The sequence below is a fragment of the Ursus americanus genome, chromosome 4 (genome assembly GCF_024610735.1).
Source record: "Ursus americanus isolate L20-20 chromosome 4, mUrsAme1.1.p, whole genome shotgun sequence".
Taxonomy (NCBI): Eukaryota; Metazoa; Chordata; class Mammalia; order Carnivora; family Ursidae; genus Ursus; species Ursus americanus.
Genome location: NC_142130.1, coordinates 72,173,679 through 72,194,562, shown reverse-complemented (window position 1 = coordinate 72,194,562; position 20,884 = coordinate 72,173,679). Strand labels below are relative to the sequence as shown.

At 37.1% G+C, this 20,884-nt stretch overlaps 1 protein-coding gene across 1 annotated transcript in view; it reads right to left on the bottom strand.

Moving 5' to 3' along the window:
* Window positions 1-20,884, bottom strand: part of LOC123784154 (multidrug resistance-associated protein 1-like) — an 85,945-nt gene that overhangs the window by 7,212 nt on the left and 57,849 nt on the right. The window contains exons 17-23 of the mRNA XM_045785441.2: window positions 18,929-18,989; window positions 18,252-18,471; window positions 11,042-11,196; window positions 8,976-9,131; window positions 5,475-5,674; window positions 3,625-3,751; window positions 1,935-2,036 (exon numbers count right to left, since the gene is read on the bottom strand). Coding sequence (XP_045641397.2) covers window positions 1,935-2,036; window positions 3,625-3,751; window positions 5,475-5,674; window positions 8,976-9,131; window positions 11,042-11,196; window positions 18,252-18,471; window positions 18,929-18,989 — 1,021 coding nt within the window. The remainder of the gene's footprint in view (window positions 1-1,934; window positions 2,037-3,624; window positions 3,752-5,474; window positions 5,675-8,975; window positions 9,132-11,041; window positions 11,197-18,251; window positions 18,472-18,928; window positions 18,990-20,884) is intronic.

Genomic DNA, 20,884 nt, shown 5'->3' with positions numbered 1-20,884 from the left:
GTGGATAGGGAAGTCTTGGTTGGATATGATACGAGAACAAGCCATGTGGATTCCAGGCAGATGATTAACTGCACATGCTGAGGTCCTGAGACAAGGGCCTGCCTGGGATGTTGGAGGAACAGCAGGAGGCAAAAGAGTGTGGTGTTTGGGCAGCGAGGTGAAATGTTTTCATCAGAGGGAGTGATCACCAGTGTCAGAGGATGGATCAGGTCAAGTGAGGACTGAACGGAGACCACTGGTGATCTTGACAAGGGCAGGTTCAGTGGAATGGTGGGATTTAAAGCCTGTTCAGAGAGAGTCCAAAAGAGAATGAGAAAAGAATAGGCTCTGTCAGAGAATTCTTTTGTACATAGGTACAGAGAAATGGGGTTACAGGAGGGTAAACAGAATTATCTGAACAATTTACTTCTTCCAAGTCAAGAGTTTTTTTAACAATATGTGTCACATCGGCATCAAATTACATAAAGATGATTTTTTTTAAAGATTTTATTTATTTATTTGACAGAGAGAGACAGCGAGAGAGGGAACACAAGCAGGGGGAGAGGGAGAGGAAGAGGGAGAAAGAGAAGCAGGCTTCCTGCTGAGCAGGGAGCCGGGTGTAGGGCTCAATCCCAGGACCCTAGGATCATGACCTTAGCTGAAAGCAGACGCTTAACGACTGAGCCCCCAGGCACCCTGAAGTTGATTTAAAAAAAAAAAAAAGTATGGGTGTATGTGTTTTACATATTTCATTTTTTTCCAATATGAAAAGAATATATGTTAAAAATTTATACATACATAAACAAGAAGTTTATATACAAAAGTATAGTATACAAAGTATACAAAAAACTAGAAAATAGAGAAAACAATAAAATTATATAGTGGTCACCACATGGTAATAGACTGAGCAAACTGAATACTGATAATTGGGGGTTGTAAAGGTAGATTAATCTTCCATGAAATTTGTGTGAAAAAGGAAGATAAGACCTGGGGAAGAATCTAGGGGAAGATTCAAAATTTAGGTAGGAGATGGAGGATGAAGATAATATTTTAGCATATATATAGGTTGAGAGGGGCAAGGGGGTCAGGGTGCAGAGATGTAGAAATTCAAGAAGTGGTTAATGGAGCAAAGTCTGACAGAAGACATGAACAGATACCACCAAAAATATAAGCGGAAACTCAGGTTTTCTATTTGAAGGAGGGACATCTCTTTCTGAGAGTCATCAGCAAAAGAGGAACATTTCATGATTTAGATACCTTTACAAGGCGGACTGAAGAAGATACAGAAATTCAAGTCAACTTTAACATCTGTCTTGTTAATTCATGGAACTGGGGGGTAGAAGTAACCCAGATGAGCAAAATATGCAGATAACTCAAATATTATACTCTGTCAATAATCTAACTCTTTTCCTTTCTGAATTATAATTAATTAAAGGGAACAAAACAGACTGATTTATTCTCCTCCTCCTTCCCATCCACAGAGATTTTTAATGATTAGTAAACGGAGCAGAAGGTATTAAGAATAAAGATGTAGTTAATTTAAAAATTGCACAGACTTTAATTATGACATGACTATACTAAGACACTTTTCACAACGTAAATTCCTCACAAAGTTATAATCTTAGGTTGCATATTTTACTCTACATTGGTAGAGGACAAATCATTATGCCTTCTAAAAACAAGTAATCATAGTTAATCTTTACAACATAACGTATCTTATAATTTATGTACTATCGCAATTTAGGAGACTCGTATTTTTTCTATTTTAGTGATATATAAAATAATGGTGTATTTAACAGTAGATTGGGTTTTAATTTCATTGAAATGCTGAATATTACAACACGAATTTGGAAAAGCAGGTTTTGTTTAAAATTTATTTTTTTTAAATGTCAATTCAAGGTGCATTAAAATACCTTAATCCTGCATCTATCTATTGGTTATTTAGGAGTGCTTACCTCTTTATCCATATTTTCATATTCACAAACTCTTTCAATGGAAACTGCATTGGTTTCAATTTCACAAGCTTTCCTCACCCAAAAATTCAGAGATTGAGTAATCTGGAGGAAAAAACCCAAGCTTCATGAATGGTTCTTTAGTCTTATACATAATGTTAACAGTACTTTATAAAGTTTCACTCTTCATGGTTTTCATATACATTCTCTCTTTTGAGTATTTAACAACTTTAGAAGTAAGCATATTTATACATAAACACACAAGTGTTTAAGTATACTAAATTCATTCATATCATGAATAATGGTTTTTTGGCAGAAGATATAGTTCAACATATGTTGAAGGAGTCCCCATTTGGTGTAAGGAATGATGAACACCAGTATTATGGGATCTGCTTCAAGAAATGCACACCCCGGGGTGCCTGGGTGGCTCAGTCGCTTAAGCATCTGCCTTAGGCTCAGCTCACGATCCTGGAGTCCCAGGATCGAGTCCCGCATTGGGCTCCCTGCTCAGCAGGGAGTCTGCTTCTCCCTCTGACCCCCCCCTTGTGCTTTCTCTCTCTCGCTCTCTCAAATAAATAAATAAAATCTGAAAGAAAGAAAGAAAGAAAGAAAGAAAGAAAGAAAGAAAGAAAGAAAGAAAGAAAGAAAGGAAGAAAGGAACATCCCAAGTGAGAAAAAAGTTGTGCACAATATTACCTTTGGCATTCCTCACTATCTTTCATCGGAGAGAGGATTGTCCTAAGTTTTGACCACTCTTGTCTCTTCTTCTTTTTTTTTTTAATACTTTCTTCTCACCATACCCACATATATAGGTTGTAATTCAAAACTTATTCTAAAAGTCAAAAAACTCTGCCAATTCAGTTTTTTCTCAAGTTTGGTGCCAAATCATTTGATGGCCAACCTGACTTGAGAACTGATATGGGGCTCTTTAGAGTCTTTATTTAACCCACCTAGGGTAAACTTTCACACATTCCACTGCAGAACAAGTAGTTTGATTATGGGGTTCAGCCCCAGACCTTGACTCCGGTATGTGTATCATATTTCCCTACAAGCCTAAATTCTGATTTCTTTTTTTTTTTTTTAATTCTGATTTCTGAAATGCAATTTGGATTTTGGATAAGGGATGAAGGGTAGGTACTCAAATCATCTAGACTTATCTTCTAAGTAACGTGAATTATTTTTAGTAGTTTAAGGAATATTCTACTTTACAAAAAGGGCATAAACACACTCATACCATGGGTGCTTTTCAGTGTAATATAAAATAAGGCTTATTAGGGAAAAACTTACAAGGAAAGAAGAAGCAGAGCATATATTCTCCCCAGAGTTTGGATTATCTCCTTGGTTAGGCTGGGCAAACTGGAAGGACAGGCCATGGAAAGAGGAAAGAGGCCCTACCACTGTTACATTCTATACATCTAAAGGAGAGGAGAAGAGGAAACTTCTAGGTAACTAGGCAACCCCAGGAATTTCTGAGACTTCTAGCACTCAGCCTGTTCTTTCTGTGAGCTAACTTAGAATTGCTGAGCCAGCCTCCTGCTAGTAGCAAGGAGGAAGAAATGAGCCTCCAGGGTGATCCTGATTTGTTTCTCATTACTTCGTTAATACAATCTATAATTCAGACAGGCAAAGGAGAAGAGAGTTTAATTAATTGGATTATAAACACATCAACTACCACAGAATCATTAGTACTTACATTTAGGGCATAGGATATGGACAAACCAACTATTGCTGACTCTATAGAATTGGCAGCCAGCACAGCAAGCAGGGCAGCAAAGAATACCATTAAGTTGCCAAGGAATTCGAGTCTAACAGACAGCCACCTGTAATAATGGAAAACATTCCTCAGCTGAGATGCAAAAATTTGGGTGCACTTAGTATGAACTCTCCTCTGGGAAATGAAAATGTAAACATCAATAGCTGCTTGCTTTTTTTCCTCACTTACTTAGAACTCAGTCATAATAGGATCATTGCAGTGACAACAGATTACAGGATTCCTCTGCATAAAAACACACTTTACTTTTGCAGAACTTTGCTTTAAAACTTAGAATTAAAAATCACAAAAGAACACCAGCTAAAACAATGCGTCATGTTTTAAAATCTTACTGGAAAATCAATCACCTTTCTGATTACGTATCCTTTTTATATAATAAAATTAGTCTCCAAAAGCTAAAATGTACCCGGCTACCATTTAATATTTCATTTTTCTCCTTTATGTGAAACAATGACCTCAAATTTAAAATATAAATTATTGTATGCAAATAAAATATATTCTACAAATACAAAATATAACATAGAGTCATATTATGAGAAATTCTAATAGCATCTATATAACCTTCAAAAACTTGGGACCTGGGGCGCCTGGGTGGGTCAGTCGATTAAGAACCCAGCTCTTGGTTTTGGCTCAGGTCATGATCTCATGGGTCATGGGATTGAGCCCCACATCGGGCTCCGTGCTCAGCTTAAAGATTCTCTCCTTCTGACCCTCTCCTCATTCGCTCTCTGTCTCTCTCTCTCTGTCTCTCTCAAATAAACAAATATTAAAAAAAAAAAACCTTGGGACCTTATTTTCATGTAAAGTAGCATGTAGTTTTTATTTGAATATAAATAGATGCATTTTAACTTAAATGTATATTAAATATTAGAAATATTTAAGGCTTTCTTCTTTTTTAAAATAATTTGATGAAATGCCATCACAGAACACGCTTTCTGTTTAAAAGGTAGTGCACGAATGGCAAAAATAGACAAGGCAAGAAACAACAATTGCTGGAGAGGATGTGGAGAAAGGGGATCCCTCCTACATTGTTGGTGGGAATGCAAGTTGGTACAGCCACTCTGGAAAACAGTGTGGAGGTCCCTTAAAAAGTTAAAAATTGAGCTACCCTATGATCCAGCCATTGCACTACTGGGTGTTTACCCCAAAGATACAGACGTAGTGAAGAGAAGGGCCATATGCACCCCAATGTTCATAGCAGCAATGTCCACAATAGCTAAATCGTGGAAGGAGCCGAGATGCCCTTCAACAGATGACTGGATTAAGAAGTTGTGGTCCATATATACAATGGAATATTACTCAGCTATCAGAAAGAACGAATTCTCAACATTTGCTGCAACATGGACAGCACTGGAGGAGATAATGCTAAGTGAAATAAGTCAAGCAGAGAAAGACAACTATCATATGATTTCTCTCATCTATGGAACATAAGAACTAGGAAGATCGGTAGGGGAAGAAAGGGATAAAGAAAGGGGGGGTAATCAGAAGGGGGAATGAAACATGAGAGACTATGGACTATGAGAAACAAACTGAGGGCCTCAGAGGGGAGGGGGGTGGGGGAATGGGATAGACCGGTGATGGGTAGTAAGGAGGGCACGTATTGCATGGTGCACTGGGTGTTATATGCAACTAATGAATCATTGAGCTTTACATCGGAAACCGGGGATGTACTGTATGGTGACTAACATAATATAATAAAAAAAAAAAAAAGGTAGTGCACAAGACATCTAAAAAGAGACTGGTCTTGAAGTAGGTATATGGATATGACTTACCTGTTTGAAATTACGTTATTGTAGAAACAGACCAAGTTCTCATTCACCACCTCTCTGTTTTGCTGGATGAACCTCTGTTCGTGCCCAAATGCCCGGATAGTGGACACTCCTGATAAAGTCTCGCTAAAGTGTGAAATGATAGGAGAGCGGGATGCTCCTGCCAACCGTCGAATCTGCCGAGAACTCGCCACGTAGTATCTCTAACCCAAAGACAGAAAGAGGCAGTTGGAAAGATGGAGCAGAAATTGCTTCGATGGTTTGAAAATGGCAAGACATTTGAGTGACCCCAAAAAGCGAAGTTCAAGTTTTAATGCCAGTTCCTGTGAACATGGCCTTATGTGGAAATGGAATCTTTGCAGATGTCATTAAGGATCTCGAGATGAGATCATCCTGGATTTAGGGTGGGCCCTAAATCCAATGCTGAGTGTCCTTGTAGGAGACAGAAAAAGAGAAGACAAAGACACAGGGAGAAAGCCATGTGAAGATGAGTTTGGAGTAACGTGTGCATGAGCCAAAGAAAATACCAAGGATTGCTGACAGCCACCAGAAGTTAGGAGAGAAGCAGGAAGCCAGCTCTCCCTCAAAGGCTGCAGAAGGAGCCAACCCTGCCTACACCTTGATTTTGGACTGTTAGCCTGCAGAAATGTGAAAGAATACAATGGCTGTTGTTTTAAGCTACCAAATTTGTTACAGGAGCCTTAAGAAACTGATACACCCCTGGAACAGTAAAAAGCCCAAATTCTGGACAGCGTAACTAGAACAGAATTGGGCAAAGCTCCACTTTGATAATCCTTTCAAACAACCATTATTGAGGACCTACTATGGAAGAAGCTCTATGTCACATGTTCGAAACTCCCTAGTTAACCCATTAAATGGAGGAAGTCAACCAAGTGTACTGACAATATTTTTGTATCTAAATATAATTATTAGAAAAAAGGAATTATTTTTTTTGTCTACAAAAAAAAAAAAAAAAACCACCAGTGCAGCCACAAGTGTAATGGGCTACTTCTCCTCTAACTTGGTTGAGACTAATTGGGATGGGGGGAGACTGGAGAGCTGGAGGGAGCACGCCCTGAGTTAATTGGACCATCATTCATCAGCCCCAGATAATCGCTACAAATTGGAAATGAAAATCAAGAGTTGCCACCTCTTGCAATTTTTTCAGGAAAATATTTGGATCTGGAGTTTTACATAAAATTCCTGATTTGAAAATGTCTTCATTTTGGTAAAAACACTGAGCAAGCTGAGCAAAAACATATCTGAAACTACCTGTCAACTTGCAGTCTACCAGCTCTGCTCTATGCAAGTGCCCTGGAGAACACAGAGGATTACGGCATTCTGGGACTGCAAGGGGACTTCAGAGATAGTCATAAAGAAATTTTCATAAAATTTCAGTGAATTGTAGAAGCCCTGGAGTCCTTCCACGAATCTATCCAGAGTATTTAGCTTAAGAACCATTGGTCTAGATCATGTTTCTCACATTTTAGTAGAAATCACCTGGAGGATTTATTAAAACACAGACTCTGGGCCTTACCCTGATAGATTCTTTATTTCCTCCCAGTTCTATTAGGATGTGATTAACAAATTAAATATATATATATATTATAATATAATATATAAAATATAAATATATATATTGTAAAATGTGATTTTTGTAAAAAGAGGTACAACTAGAGATTCTAATTCAATGGGTCTGGGGTATAGTCCATAGGTCCAGGGACTCTAATTCAATGGGTCTGGGGTATGGTCCATAGGTCCAGGGACCATCCTTTGAGTAGTACTGTCATAAAGCAAACCTATTTTACAGGGGGAAGCAAGGAAGCCTGGAAACGGAAGTGATAAGCCAAGCATAGGAGTCAGGAAAGTAACTAGAATTTGAGGCTCCTGAATTCACATTCAGGGCTCACCCTATACAGTGTCCCCTAACAAGATATGGTTTCTAAGACTCATTTCCACTCCTGGTCATCCTATTAGAGGTAACCAACCACAAGACTATCACATATATTTTCATTTGGGATATGAGGGTTTTTTTGGTTTATTTTGTTTTTTTGAAGATTTTATTTATTTATTTATTTGACAGAGACAGAGACAGCCAGCGAGAGAGGAAACACAAGCAGGGGGAGTGGAAGAGGAAGAAGCAGGCTTCCAACAGTGGAGCCTGATGTGGGGCTCAATCCCAGAATGCCGGGATCACGCCCTGAGCCAAAGCAGATGCTTAACAACTGAGCCACCCAGGAGCCCCTGTTTTTTGTTTTTTTTTGTTTTTTTTTTTTAAGCAGGTACAATTGATTCTCAATACCATCCCTCATATCCCAGATTTTTGTCTTTTAGCCCTAAGACACAGTGTCTTCCCTGGAGGACTTACAATCTCATTGGTGAGACAATATGTGGTCTAAAAAAGATAGCCTATAATACTAGCAGTATAATAAATCCATAATACCTGGATGAGTCTGATCTCTTAGCACTATTTTGGTAGAGAATACTTCACATAGAAATGAAATATGACCTAGGCCATGAAGGGTAAGTAAGATTCAGTCAGGCAGACAGAATAGGGAAAACATAGGAAGAAGGAGGAATAATAATAGCATAGGTGTAGGAATGAGAACATGATTAACATTCTGGTTGGGGCAGATTAAATTCCAATATGAATTTTAAAACTTGAGTTTCGGGAAAACATTGAACTATAAGAACTGCATCCTTTTATGTAAAGAGCCTCAAAATGGTTTCATTTTTAAATTAAGTATGTGTTAAGAAATTTTCTTTTACACTGTAGCCTCGCAGTGACATAATTTTGGAATGTGGTTGACCACATTTTAATTAGAATACAGAGATACGTATCATGAGAGATCTGTTTAGTTCTTCTAGGAGTCCTTTGCTGATGTTAAGGATAACATGACAAAAAGTCAGTTACTGGTTTCTCTTTTGGATTTATAGGCCAATTCACTTTCTGCTAAAATGTAAACACCATATAGATTTTGTGATGGCCATAAAAATGCACGACTCAGTTCTGCAGCCACAGGGGGCACAGCTAACTGGCAGCCTGGTCAGCCGCTGTCCCTCTGGATCTACTACTCTATGAACATGGAGGCCATGTTTCCCACAGGTTGCCTCCAGGCAATGACTGAGTATGGAAGGGGTGCTAAAGCAGGCCCATTTCAGGGACCCATCGGACACTCCAATAGGCGACACTGGTAGACTTCCCATTCGTGCAAGGAACCTTTCATGGAACCGTCCTAGAACCCAAGATTTTGCCTACCCAATGTTCTTCTCTACCTCACATGAATCAGACCTATATCACTGTCTGAGGGCTCACCCAGGCTTCTCTTGCTCCCTCTCCTTTATCTTTTATAGGCATTCCCCAGGAACTCTCTACTATATGGAATCCTTTCTTGGAATCTGCTTTTTGGAGAACATGAACTAACTAACCATTGACGTGGGTCTGAACCTATATTTGACTGTGAACTTATGTTATTAATACACATAAAAAATCCATGTTCTTACCTGTATAGTGAAATAGAGGAACACCAAGGGAATAACCCCCAGAATGAAGAGTGGTAAAGCTCCTGCAATGACCAAAACTGTTCCAATAACATCCAATGTGCAATTCACCCAGGTCCGTAAGTAGTAATGGAAACGTATATCAATTATAAACATGTCCTGAAAAAAATTGATATCAGGTCACTTTATTTTTAACTTTTCATGGTTTAAAATAAGGAAAAGAAGAAATATATCATTCAATGAAAAATTTAAAAAATATTACCCAGATGATCAGATAAGTCTAACTACATGGTCTTTGCCCTCCCCAGTCCACCCTCATATAATTTCCCCCTGTGGTCAGTTGGAATAGTTAAGAGGACATTCTAGTAACAACATGCCTATGATCAAGCAATTTGCTTTCCCAGTGACATCTACACAGCACTTAGATTATATGACTAATGTCAGATTCTGCTTAAAAAACATTTAAAAAATAGAGTCCAAACCCCAGTAATTGGGTGTTTAGGGGCACTGGCCTACCACTATTTACTATTCTGTAAAATACTAGTGAGCCATTCTTATCCACTGAGAACATATTCAGTGGTCTTTTGGGTAGCTGGATCCTGTCAGCATTCCAAGAGGCAGAAAAACAAAATAAACCTCATTTGCAAAATTAGACACTGAAAGATGGAAGAGACAATGAATGAAAGAAGAACATAGGAAGGTCATGCATCAATGCACATATAACTTAATCAAATCTATAGCATAAGGTATGACCTAAAAAATCCCAGGGAGTAGGAAGATATTCAACCTAGAGGGATGGACGACTACTCAGTTCACGACAAAACTGACACAGAGTAGAGATGGAATTTTATTAATCTCAGTCTTGCTGTGGGATTTCTCTGATTATCTCACATACCAAATAGTGTAAGAGCATCATATCCATATGTAGTTTCCTGCCTGTCCTCAGAACACGCCTTTCCATATTCTCATCTGTTTAAGACCCAAGCACTGGACATGTTACTGTATAAAAATGACAGTTACTCAGTAGGGTCCTAGAGAAATGTCCACTGACAGATAAAAATGCTGGAGATCAAATTCTTCCATACATTTTCAAAAACAACATGTGCATTGGTATGATGAAGTAAGATTTAATATTCCACCAAACATTTATTATGCTAGGTACTTTCACTTTGATTTTCATGTTTTATCCTCACTTTCCCCATACACACACCAAAAATTTTTTACATGTACACACAAATGTATTGGCATATTTTATAGTGGTGGCCCTGTACTATCTAATTCAGGAACCACTAGCAATATGTGTCTATTCAGCACGTGACACATGGCTACTGCAAACTGAGATGTGCCATAAGCAAATAATACAAATCAGATTTTGAAGACTATGTAGAAAAAAAGAACATGAGATATTTAGTTAATAATTTTAAACAACTTTAAACAAGTTTGAAATAATGTTTCAGGCATTCTATGTTAAATAAAATATATTATTATAATTATTTCCAGCTGTCTCTTTTTACTTCTTTATTGCGGCTACTAGAAAATTTAAAATTACCGATGTGGCTTGCATTACATTTCTGTTGGACAGTGCAGTTGTAAGTGTTTGATAGTAAACACCAGGAGGAAAACCCTGTAGGTAAACAGAGACATTCTGGGAAGCCCCACCTCTCTCCCATTCACCATAAGTGAGTTGACAGTTTTCTTAAAGGCAGAATGCTTAAAATCCAGTTATCTTCATATAGCTTATATTTGTTTTACTCTCTCAGCCCAAAACAGTGATTCTCAAGCTAAATGGATGTAAGAATTGGAGTTGTAGACACCAGAGCACATATGCTCTTTGGATCCTTTCAGCAATTTTCAAGGGTTATTTTGATTGTGTGTGTAAGATGTGGTGCTGCTATACATCCATTATAATGTCCCAAGAATTAGAAATAAAATAACAAGGAACGCTATACTGAACATAATGCCATCTTTTCAGGGTGATTTTTTTTTTCCCACAAATTCTATTACAAGGTACTAACTATGGATCATCATTTTTAGGTATGCTATATGCAACAAGGTGTGGGTCTACTGACCTTGGTGAACCGACTGATGATCTGGCCTATGGGATTGGTTTCAAAAAACCTGAGCGGGAGGTGTAGCACATTATCCAATAGCTGAGTATGCAAAGTTCGAGAGGCAGCCAGGGATCCTCTGGTGAGTATATAGGCTCCAGAGCAGACGAAGAGACCTAACCACAAAATGTTATCAGGGGTATGTTAACCTCCCAAAGGAATTTGGTAACTTAACTCTCAAAAAGTTGCTTATCATAGCATTTTTAAAATGGAAAACTCAAAGAGCACACTTAACAACGTGTAATTGTGGACTGAACTAAGTATACATCTATATGGTGCACTGATAATAAGTATATACTCTGATGGGTTGCCATCTTATCAAAGAAGGGCTCTCCTTATTCATGGGCATAGATTCTAGAGAAATGCACGAAACATAACAGAACACCCAGGTTCACAGCATACTAGCAACTTATTAATTTTGTAATGTCCTATGGGGCAATACGATAGTCACTGGTGCTGCTAGCCAAATAATTATAGTTCTCCTAGCTTCTAGGTCCATGGTAGAGTTGCTCTTTCTGGCCTCCTTGTGATTTATGGGACCTTATGAAGAGTTCTGAACAAGTTGAAGGAGAAACAACACATAATACCAGGTTACAGCATTTAATTGCTGGTATCAGAACTGCTAAAGTTTATTACTTTTGTACGGTGCCTGCCAATATTTATGATGGTGGATGGATTGCTTCTTCAACTTGGATTCCAAGAATAAGCAATAAACCTTTTATTATTTATTTAATTTCTGGTCAGTTAACTACTGAGATATGGTTGGTGGAAGGGTGGTCCTTGCAAAGACTGAAAAGGCAGACATATAAATAATAACCATATAGCTTTAGTGGAAGAGGTTGGAAATAGTTATAAGCACCTATTGATGCTATAACAATATAACTGTTGTTACCTGCATTTGACAAACTATGACAAGAAAGAGACGAGCTCATAAAAGAGCTATCCATGTGCAAGAACAAATGAAAGGACAAAAAGTTCTCAAACTGGAGGACTTGTAAGGCTGGAAGAAGACATGCTTTGTTACAGTGATTGGTCAAAGACAAATATGTGACTCAAATTGCTTCAAGGAGAGTAACTTCATGGATTTCTATGGAGGGAAGTTCTTTGATAGAGAACATTTCCAACACCATGTGAAGCCTGAGAATTAAGCCAATGAGGACAACAAACAGAGCTAATAAATAAAGAGTAGTGGACACTTCATCTGAGCACAGGGATGGAGTGTGTATAAAGACATATGCCTGGACTTTTTAGTTTGGGGAGTCAATAAATTTCCATTTTACTTAAGCTAGTCTGTTCTGAGTCACAGGGTATACACAATTGCTCCATTGTTCTCTAATACACAAAATTGCTAATAAAAGTATATTGCCAATATGATTCTTATTCTTTTGTAAGTATGTGTAAAACAAAACAAAACAATGATAGTTGACCCTGACCATCTTAAATTATTTCAGCTAATTCCTTTACATTTTAAATAATATCACATGCTGCTGTTAAATGATTTCTTAGCTTTAAATATTTTCTATTTTTTCCTACCTCACTCCCCCCATACTTCCTTTTTCCTCTTTCAAAAACAAGTTTCACCGTCTTTCCTCAAATAAACATTCAATATTTATACTGCCACTAAGCATACATTATGCATGAAGTTCACCACTTTTTCCATATTCTTAGTTTCCTATGCAACAAGCACTAATTTATTCCCAAACACTTCAATAGTCAGCAAATCTCTTCTGAATATATTCAAACTCATCAGATATTCTATTATTTCCTTCATCCTATTTAGCCCCCTTCTCTTTGTAACATAAACTACTCTCTTGGAACCCTCTTTCTTTCCACTCTAAATGGAATGGTTACAAGATCAGACATTTGCATTCTTCACTTATGGGAAATGTTAAATATTATGAATTTGATCATTTTCACTTGCATTTACTGAAAGACACGTGAATGTTGAGCTTCCTGGATTATTCCTCTAATTTTCTCATTTATCATTTTTCATCTATCTTTTCAATGTTATCATCTGGGATAATTTCTTCTAATTTATCTTCTCACACTTGTACAATCTCTTTAAATTCTTTAAATGTTTCGAGATTTTTTTGTCTAAGATTGAATTTATTTCAGCACATTTTCACACTTGCTTTGTGGATATAATATTTTGAATCTCTGAAGACACTAACTTGACATTTTAAGCTTCTATTTCAAATAGGATTGTTTTATTTCTGGACTCCATTGCTTTATTTGTTAGCTCTTATTTATGCTATCGGTTTGATTAAAATGCAAGACCATCCATTATTATCAGTTTAAACATAGGAGATAAACCCATGGTTAATTAATAGAGGTACTTGGTGTGGCTTCCTTCTGCTACTGCACACATTAATTTCTTGCAACATTTTTTTTCCTCTAGATGGAGAGGATTGCTTCAAATTCCACATAAGTGGGCAGATGTGACAGAGAGTGTGAATATTGGGATCCAGACATGTAGACTGGAGCTTTTCCAAAAGCCATTTAAGGAGGATTTCTTCTATGTATGCCACACACATTAGGAACCCTAATTTCCTCTTTAGATATCAGCTTTCTAGTTTTCATTGTATTGTTACAATGCCAGCTGCTGTGCACATGATGGTGGTGGGTGTTGTAGGAGAGACGGATGGGCCAGGAGAACAATGGTCTAGTGAATTATTTTGATTATTTCCGTGGAATTCAATCCTACTCTCTACCTGTGACCATGAGTTTAGTGTTTCGCCATTGCTCAAATGAACATCTCCCTCTTATGTTATAGCTTCTCCCTTAACCGTTCCTGGCACAGGTTCTTCTACCCTTGATTAACTATCAGTTTAATTGCTTATGCAGAAATTTATCATTCTGAAATCTTCTGAAGTCTTTGCTTTTACATTTATTCACTGGCATCTCATTGGAATTTTGTGAGATAAATTAAGTAGATGATCCACTCACTCAACTTAAACTAGAAGCAGCAGTTTACTCTTTAAACATTGCACTTTGAAAATAAGGTGCCTATGTTTTTCACATTGGATTGGAGAAAGGAAGTTCTTAACAATGAGGCATAAAGCATAATAGATTGGGGATATTTAGAGTGTTCTAAAATATTCTAAGGAGAACAGCTGGGACCTAGGGGGAAAAAATGTTCAGAACTATTTCTTACTTAGAAAATGAGGTAAGATTTGTATTATTGTTACAAAATAACAGATCTGACATTGTGCTTTAAATGTTTCTTTTGAATGTTGCTTTCTATATTATTCACAGTAAGTCTGTAGTATTAACATGTGACAGACAATGCTGCTTATGCTTTAAAGCACCCCTGCCCTTTTTATTTTGTGAGCTATGATGATGTAAGGAATACAGCCTCCCCCTCATTGGAAAAGATTCTGTAAGATGCAGCTGTGGTCTACTGAAAAAATCAGAAATTACACATTTTCATTTCTTAGGCTTACCCACTTACAGAAAACTTATAATTGCGTCTAATAATAAGTCTTCAGAAAATTTAAATTTTTAATGCAAAAAAATTAAAAATGAAAGAAAAATTAGAGAGGATTCTTATTTTTTTTTATAGTAGGCTCCACACCCAATATGGAGCCCAATACAGGGCTTGAACTCATGACCCTGAGATCAAAACCTGAGCTGAGATCAAGAGTCGGATGCTCAACCGACAGCCACCCAGATGCCCCAGGAAGATTCATATTTTAATGACTGAAGACCACTCTACACAAAAAGCCAATCAGGAAAAAATTTTTTTGACTAGACTGTATAATCTGTTGCCTCATTACAAAATATTTCCTATACCTACTATCTAGTTAATTAAAGAGAGTCTCTTCAACAAATGGTGTTGGGAAAACTGGACAGCAAAATGCAAAAGAATGAAACTAGACCACTTTCTTACACCATACACAAAAACAAATTCTAAATAGATTAAAGACGTAAACATGAGACCTGAAGCCATAAAAGCCCTAGAGGAGAACAGAGGCAGTAACCTCTTTGACATTAGCCATAGCAACTTCTTACTAGATATGTCTCCTGAGGCAAGGGAAACAAAAGCAAAAATAAACTATTGGGACTTCAACAATATAAAAAGCCTCTGCTCAGTGGAGAAAACTAACAACAAAATGAAAAGGCAACCTATGGAATGGGAGAAGATATCTGCAAATGCTGTATCTGATAAAAGATTACTATCCAAAATATATGAAGAACTTACAAAACTCAACACCCAAAAAACAAATAATCCAATTAAAAGATGGGCAGAAGACACAAATAGACATTTTCCCAAAGAAGACAGACAGATGGGCAATAAACATATGGAAAGATATTCAACATCTCTCATCATTTGGGAAAACAACTCAAAACTACAATGAGATATCACCTCACACCTGTCAGAATGGATAAAATCAACAATACAAGAAACAACAGGTGTTGGTGAAGATGTGGAGAAAAAGGAATCCTCTTTCATTGTTGGTGGGAATGCAAAGTGGCTCAGGCACTCTGGAAAAAAGCATGGACGTTCCTCAAAAAGTTAAAAACAGAGTTACCCTATGATGGAGAAATAGCATTAATAAGTATTTACCCAAAGAATAACCAAAATACTAATTTGAAGGGATACGTGCACCCCGATGTTTATAGACCATCATCTATATTAGCCAAATTATGGAAAGAGCCCAAATGTCCATCCACTGATGAATGGATAAAGAAGTTGTGGGACGTACACACACACACACACACACACACACACACACACACACACACGAATATTCCTCAGCCATAAAAAAGAATGAAATCTTGCCATTTGCAATGACGTGGATGGAGCTAGAGAGTATTATGCTACGCAAAATAAGTCTGTCAGAAAAAGACAAATATACGATATTATTTCAGTCATATGTGGAATTTAAGAAACAAAACAGATGAATATAAAGATAAATCAAAGAAAGACAAACCAGAAAACAGACTCTTAACTGCAGAGAAAAAACTGAGAGTTACTGGAGGGGAGCTAGGCAGGGGGAATGGGTTAAATAAGTGATGGGTATTAAGGAGTGCTCTTGTTGTGATGAGCACTGGGTGTTCTATGTAAGCGATAAATCACTAAATTTTACACCTGAAACTAATGTTACACTGTATATTAACACACTGGAATTTAAATAAAAACTTGAAAAAGATTAAAAAAAGATACATGGCAAATGAAAAAAAAATATATCTTAAACTAATATTACACTGTATGTTAACTAACTGGAATTTAAATAAAAAGTTAAAAAATCTGATTAAAAAAAGTAAGACTTTACAATAGTAAAACTGTGAACACTAAACTACATGCTTTGTCTAGTATAGGAAATGATAGTGGCTGACTTAAAATATTCTTAAAAGTATATTGAATTTCCCCTAAACTTGTAACATGAGCTCCTGGATTGGTGTGAGTTTAACTTTCATATGTAGATGTGATAGACATAGATATAGAGATATTTGTATATATGGGTGTTTCTTTTGCTGCTCAGAATTCTAGACTGCTATATCTATTCTTTCCTCAATGAGTTGCAAGTTGCAAGCCAATAAACTTGACTCTCACTAATTCAAAACTAAACACAATGTATCTTTCATACTATAGACATTTCTTATATCTTGTTTTAGTCATTAACATCTCTTTCCCCAATGAATACTGCTAACAGAATGGCAAAATGAACATAAATCTATCTCATAATATTTGCATACTTTTGATGGAGACACTTACAAACAATACTATGGCCACACAATAAAGATGGGAAAGGAGAAACAAGAAGCAAAACCCTAAGTTTCATATTTTTTATCTTCATTTTTTTTTTTTTACCAAATGCATGTATCTCTTTGTGTTTTCCTTTATGAATATCCTTAGATAGCATGACTTCCACGTATTTTTTTTTTCTTGTTTGAATTCTCCCTGAATATCATTCTCCCTCAAGGTGCCTTTCTTTCCTCTCCTTATTTTTGTCTTCACCATTCTCCAGTTACCCAAACTGAACTTCAAAACCATGAATAAGGCCCTCTTAGCTTCAAATCACCCATTCTTACATATGTTTTCACTGCAATGTCTTTCCTATCTATCCTTTTTCTCCAATTGCATTGCCATTCTCTGACCATTCATTTATTTGTTCATTTATTTTCATTCATTCTTTATTCATTCAATCCTATTCCATTCCCTACTCACTGGTTAGCACTAGACTAGATGCCTCGGGTGATGTGGAGATAGATCAAAGAAGAATCTTTCTGCATTAGATTATCTTCCATCCAGACTTCCACCTAGAAGATACTTGTTTACTCCTTCCCTATCAATCCCAAATTCTTCCTGGTTTCTGATTTAATCCCTCCAATAAAAGTTCATCTTTCTTTTTCATCACTGCTAATTCATTCTTAGTTTGAAAACTAACTCTAGTTCACCTCTTTTCCCTCAAATTCTGAAAGTTTTCCATTGCCTTTCCAACTATCATCTCCAGACTACCTTCCCACTTCTAGTTCCCCTACTGCCCTACCAATAATCTGAGGACCACTCAAACTGACACCCTCACTCATGCCTCCAACCCTCTTTCTTTCCCCACCCCTGTCTTTACTCACATCTTTCTCTCTGCATTTGTCACCTCTTCTTTTCCATGATCTCAGTCTCACAAAATTCAGATCATTCTTTAGTGTCACCTTGAATGACAACTATTCCTTGGAAATTATCTTAACTCTCAGATATGGCTTTTTCTTACTCTGTGTCCTCACGGGTTTTCTTTTATTACCGGTATAACACTTACTGCTTGCCATGTAGTCTTAGACTTTACTCACAATGTAGTTTTTAACTGACTCACTTATTGATCTTCATATCAATCACAGGTCTCACATACACAGTGAGTAGCCATGTAGTCAAGACTTCTGAGTCCTGAATAACTTAGCGTATGTGCCTCATTTTCCTCGGCTGTAAAATAGGAATAATAACACCTTTCCAAATACTTTTTTGTCAAGAATAAAAGACAAATACATTATTTAGTGTGGTTTACTTTCTCAAATATGATGAATTAAAAACATATGCATTTCAATTATCTCAAAATATTTGAAAAATATGGCATAGATTTTATTTGAAATAAAATGATGCCATACGCTTGCATTTGAATAAGTTAGGTCAAAAGAGAAAAAAGAAGCAGCTGGACCTTTTTTTTTTTTTTTTTACCTTGCATTAATCCCAATAATCCATAGATGTTAAGTTTATTGCTTCTTATTTGCTCCCATTCTGTGAACTCACTCATGTGTTTTGCTTCTTTTACCCAGGCACTAAGCCATAGGTTCTGTCCAATGCCCACCAAATTCTGCCCGAGGTAAGCAGCCAGACTCAGCCACACCCAGAGCCAGCCGAAGGCTTGGAGGTACTTCAGAATGACTGAGAACTTCACCTAAAGGCAAAATTAATATAAAATTAGGTTACTGTACTTAAAAGTCAGACAAGGTAGATTTAAATCCTACATGACATTTCCTAAGCTTTCTGATCTTGGTCAAGTCACTAACTCCTCTAACTCCCAGATGACTCATCTGTAAGTTGGAATTTTAACAGCAGTCACCTTATAAGTCCATGTAAAATGCCAGCATAGTCCTGAGCACTTAAAAATGATGCATGTTCAAATAATATTGGCTACTATCATTAGTAAACAAGAATACACATAGCTAAGTAACATGTAATCCTAAATAAACACCACTATAATAAACCAACAGTTTCATTTAATGTAATTTCTTCAAACTATTATATAGCAACCCTCCTCAAATGAAAAATATATAATATTTATTAATAGTGCAATATAATCTTTTATATTTGTGTGATTAATAACAAATAATACTAGTAATTCTGGTGCTTACCCCACCAATAGGGATCTTTTCTTTTTTCATTGAGAACTGTTTTCCTTGATCCAATGAGGGCCTAATAAAACAAGATAATGTACATTTTGTAGTTTCAGATCAACCCCTTTTTTAACAGTTACACATTCTCAACCATTTTATTACATATTCCTTTGCCCTGATAACATTGTTCCTTTAATCTTTTTTTTTTTTAAGATTTTATTTATTTATTCGACAGAGAGAGAGACAGCCAGCGAGAGAGGGAACATAAGCAGGGGGAGTGGGAGAGGAAGAAGCAGGCTCCCAGCGGAGGAGCCTGATGTGGGGCTCGATCCCATAATGCTGGGATCACGCCCTGAGCCAAAGGCAGACGCCTAACTGCTGTGCCACCCAGGCACCTCTATTCCTTTAATCTTTTTGAATGGAGATTGTTTATTCTCCAATATCCCATATATTTTAAAATCAGAACGTATAGTCTGATTTTTTACTGCGTCTTCTAGGTAATTATCCTTCAAACTTGTGCCAAATCCCTAGATTATTTTAGCTAATGCCACCTGGTTGTACCATGCTCTATGTCTTCTCATCTACTTGCCTCCTGGCCTCTCAAGACTAGCATTAAGGGACGCCTGCCTGACTCAGTCAGTAGAGCATGAGACTCTTGATTTCAGGGTCGTGAGTTTGAGCTCCATGCTGGGCATGGAACCTACTTAAAAAAAGAATAAAAATTAAAAAAAAATTTTTTTTTTTAAAAGGCCACCTGGGTAGCTCAAGTTGGTTGAGCATCTGACTATTGCTTTCAGGCCATAATCTCAGGGTCATGGGATCAAGACCCATGGTGGCCTCCGCACTGAGCTCAGAGTCTGCTTGTTCCTCTCCCTCTGCTCCTCTCCCTGCTCATGAGCACTCTCTCTCTCTAAAATAAACAAACAAATTAATTAATAAATAAAGTGGCATTGGGCTCTTCATCCCACTTTGTTCTGCCTCCATTCTAGGTGATGTCATAGTTTACATAAGCAGCTTATTAAACTCAATCTCTTTTCAATCTTATGACCTTCATACTTCCAGGTCCTTCATCTGCATTCCACTTTGACCATCAACTGTCAGGACTTTAAGTCATGAATCTTATAACCTGGAACTAACCCACCTTGGAAAACCCAACTCAACATTTCAATCTCTGGCTATAACCCCTTCTATTTCTAAATTGTACATTCAATAACTCTCACTACATTTGGTTTCAATTCCATCTAAACTTCCAGCTCCTGAATCCACCTTTCTACCATCCTTGCTCTCCTAGGATGATCAATGATTCTGGTTTCCCAGATATTCCTGGTTTTAGCACTGACTGTCCCACATTCCAGGAAACCCTCAGTCCCAGGCAAACGTATTATCTCTCTCTGTTGCCTTCATTATCCAGCCTGTAGTCCACGATTACAATATCATCCAAACTGTGGTACTATTCTGAACTCTCAGGCTCTGCTTTCTTTCCATTAAACCTCCGTGTTAGAACTTACATGTCAGTCTTCATCGCACTTGCTTCAAAAAAATCATGCAGCTCTGTAAATTGGTTCCACCATGAATTAACATCTTCCCTCTGCCTGGGCTCTTAATACTACCTAGAAATTCTTGCATGACTCTTAGAAGGGGCCCACATCCTACTTGATGGAGAAAGTAAAGGCAGACAGGAAAGTCAGTCACCAAATCTCTACATTTATATGCACCTCTATGCAGCCTTTTCTAAACCACATAATCTGAATCCCATTCTGTCCCATTTTCTCAAAACACGTTTATTAACTATAGTGTTTCCACACTGTCCTGCCAATGAGTCCCTTGATGGTACTTGTTAGAAATAGAGATTATAGGATTTCCCCCTCTGGAAACCTGCCTTTCAAACAAATGATCCAAGGGATTCTCATCTTAAGGCAAATCTAAGAAACCCTAAGTTGTTCCCAATTTTTTCTAATCTTCATTTTCATCCTC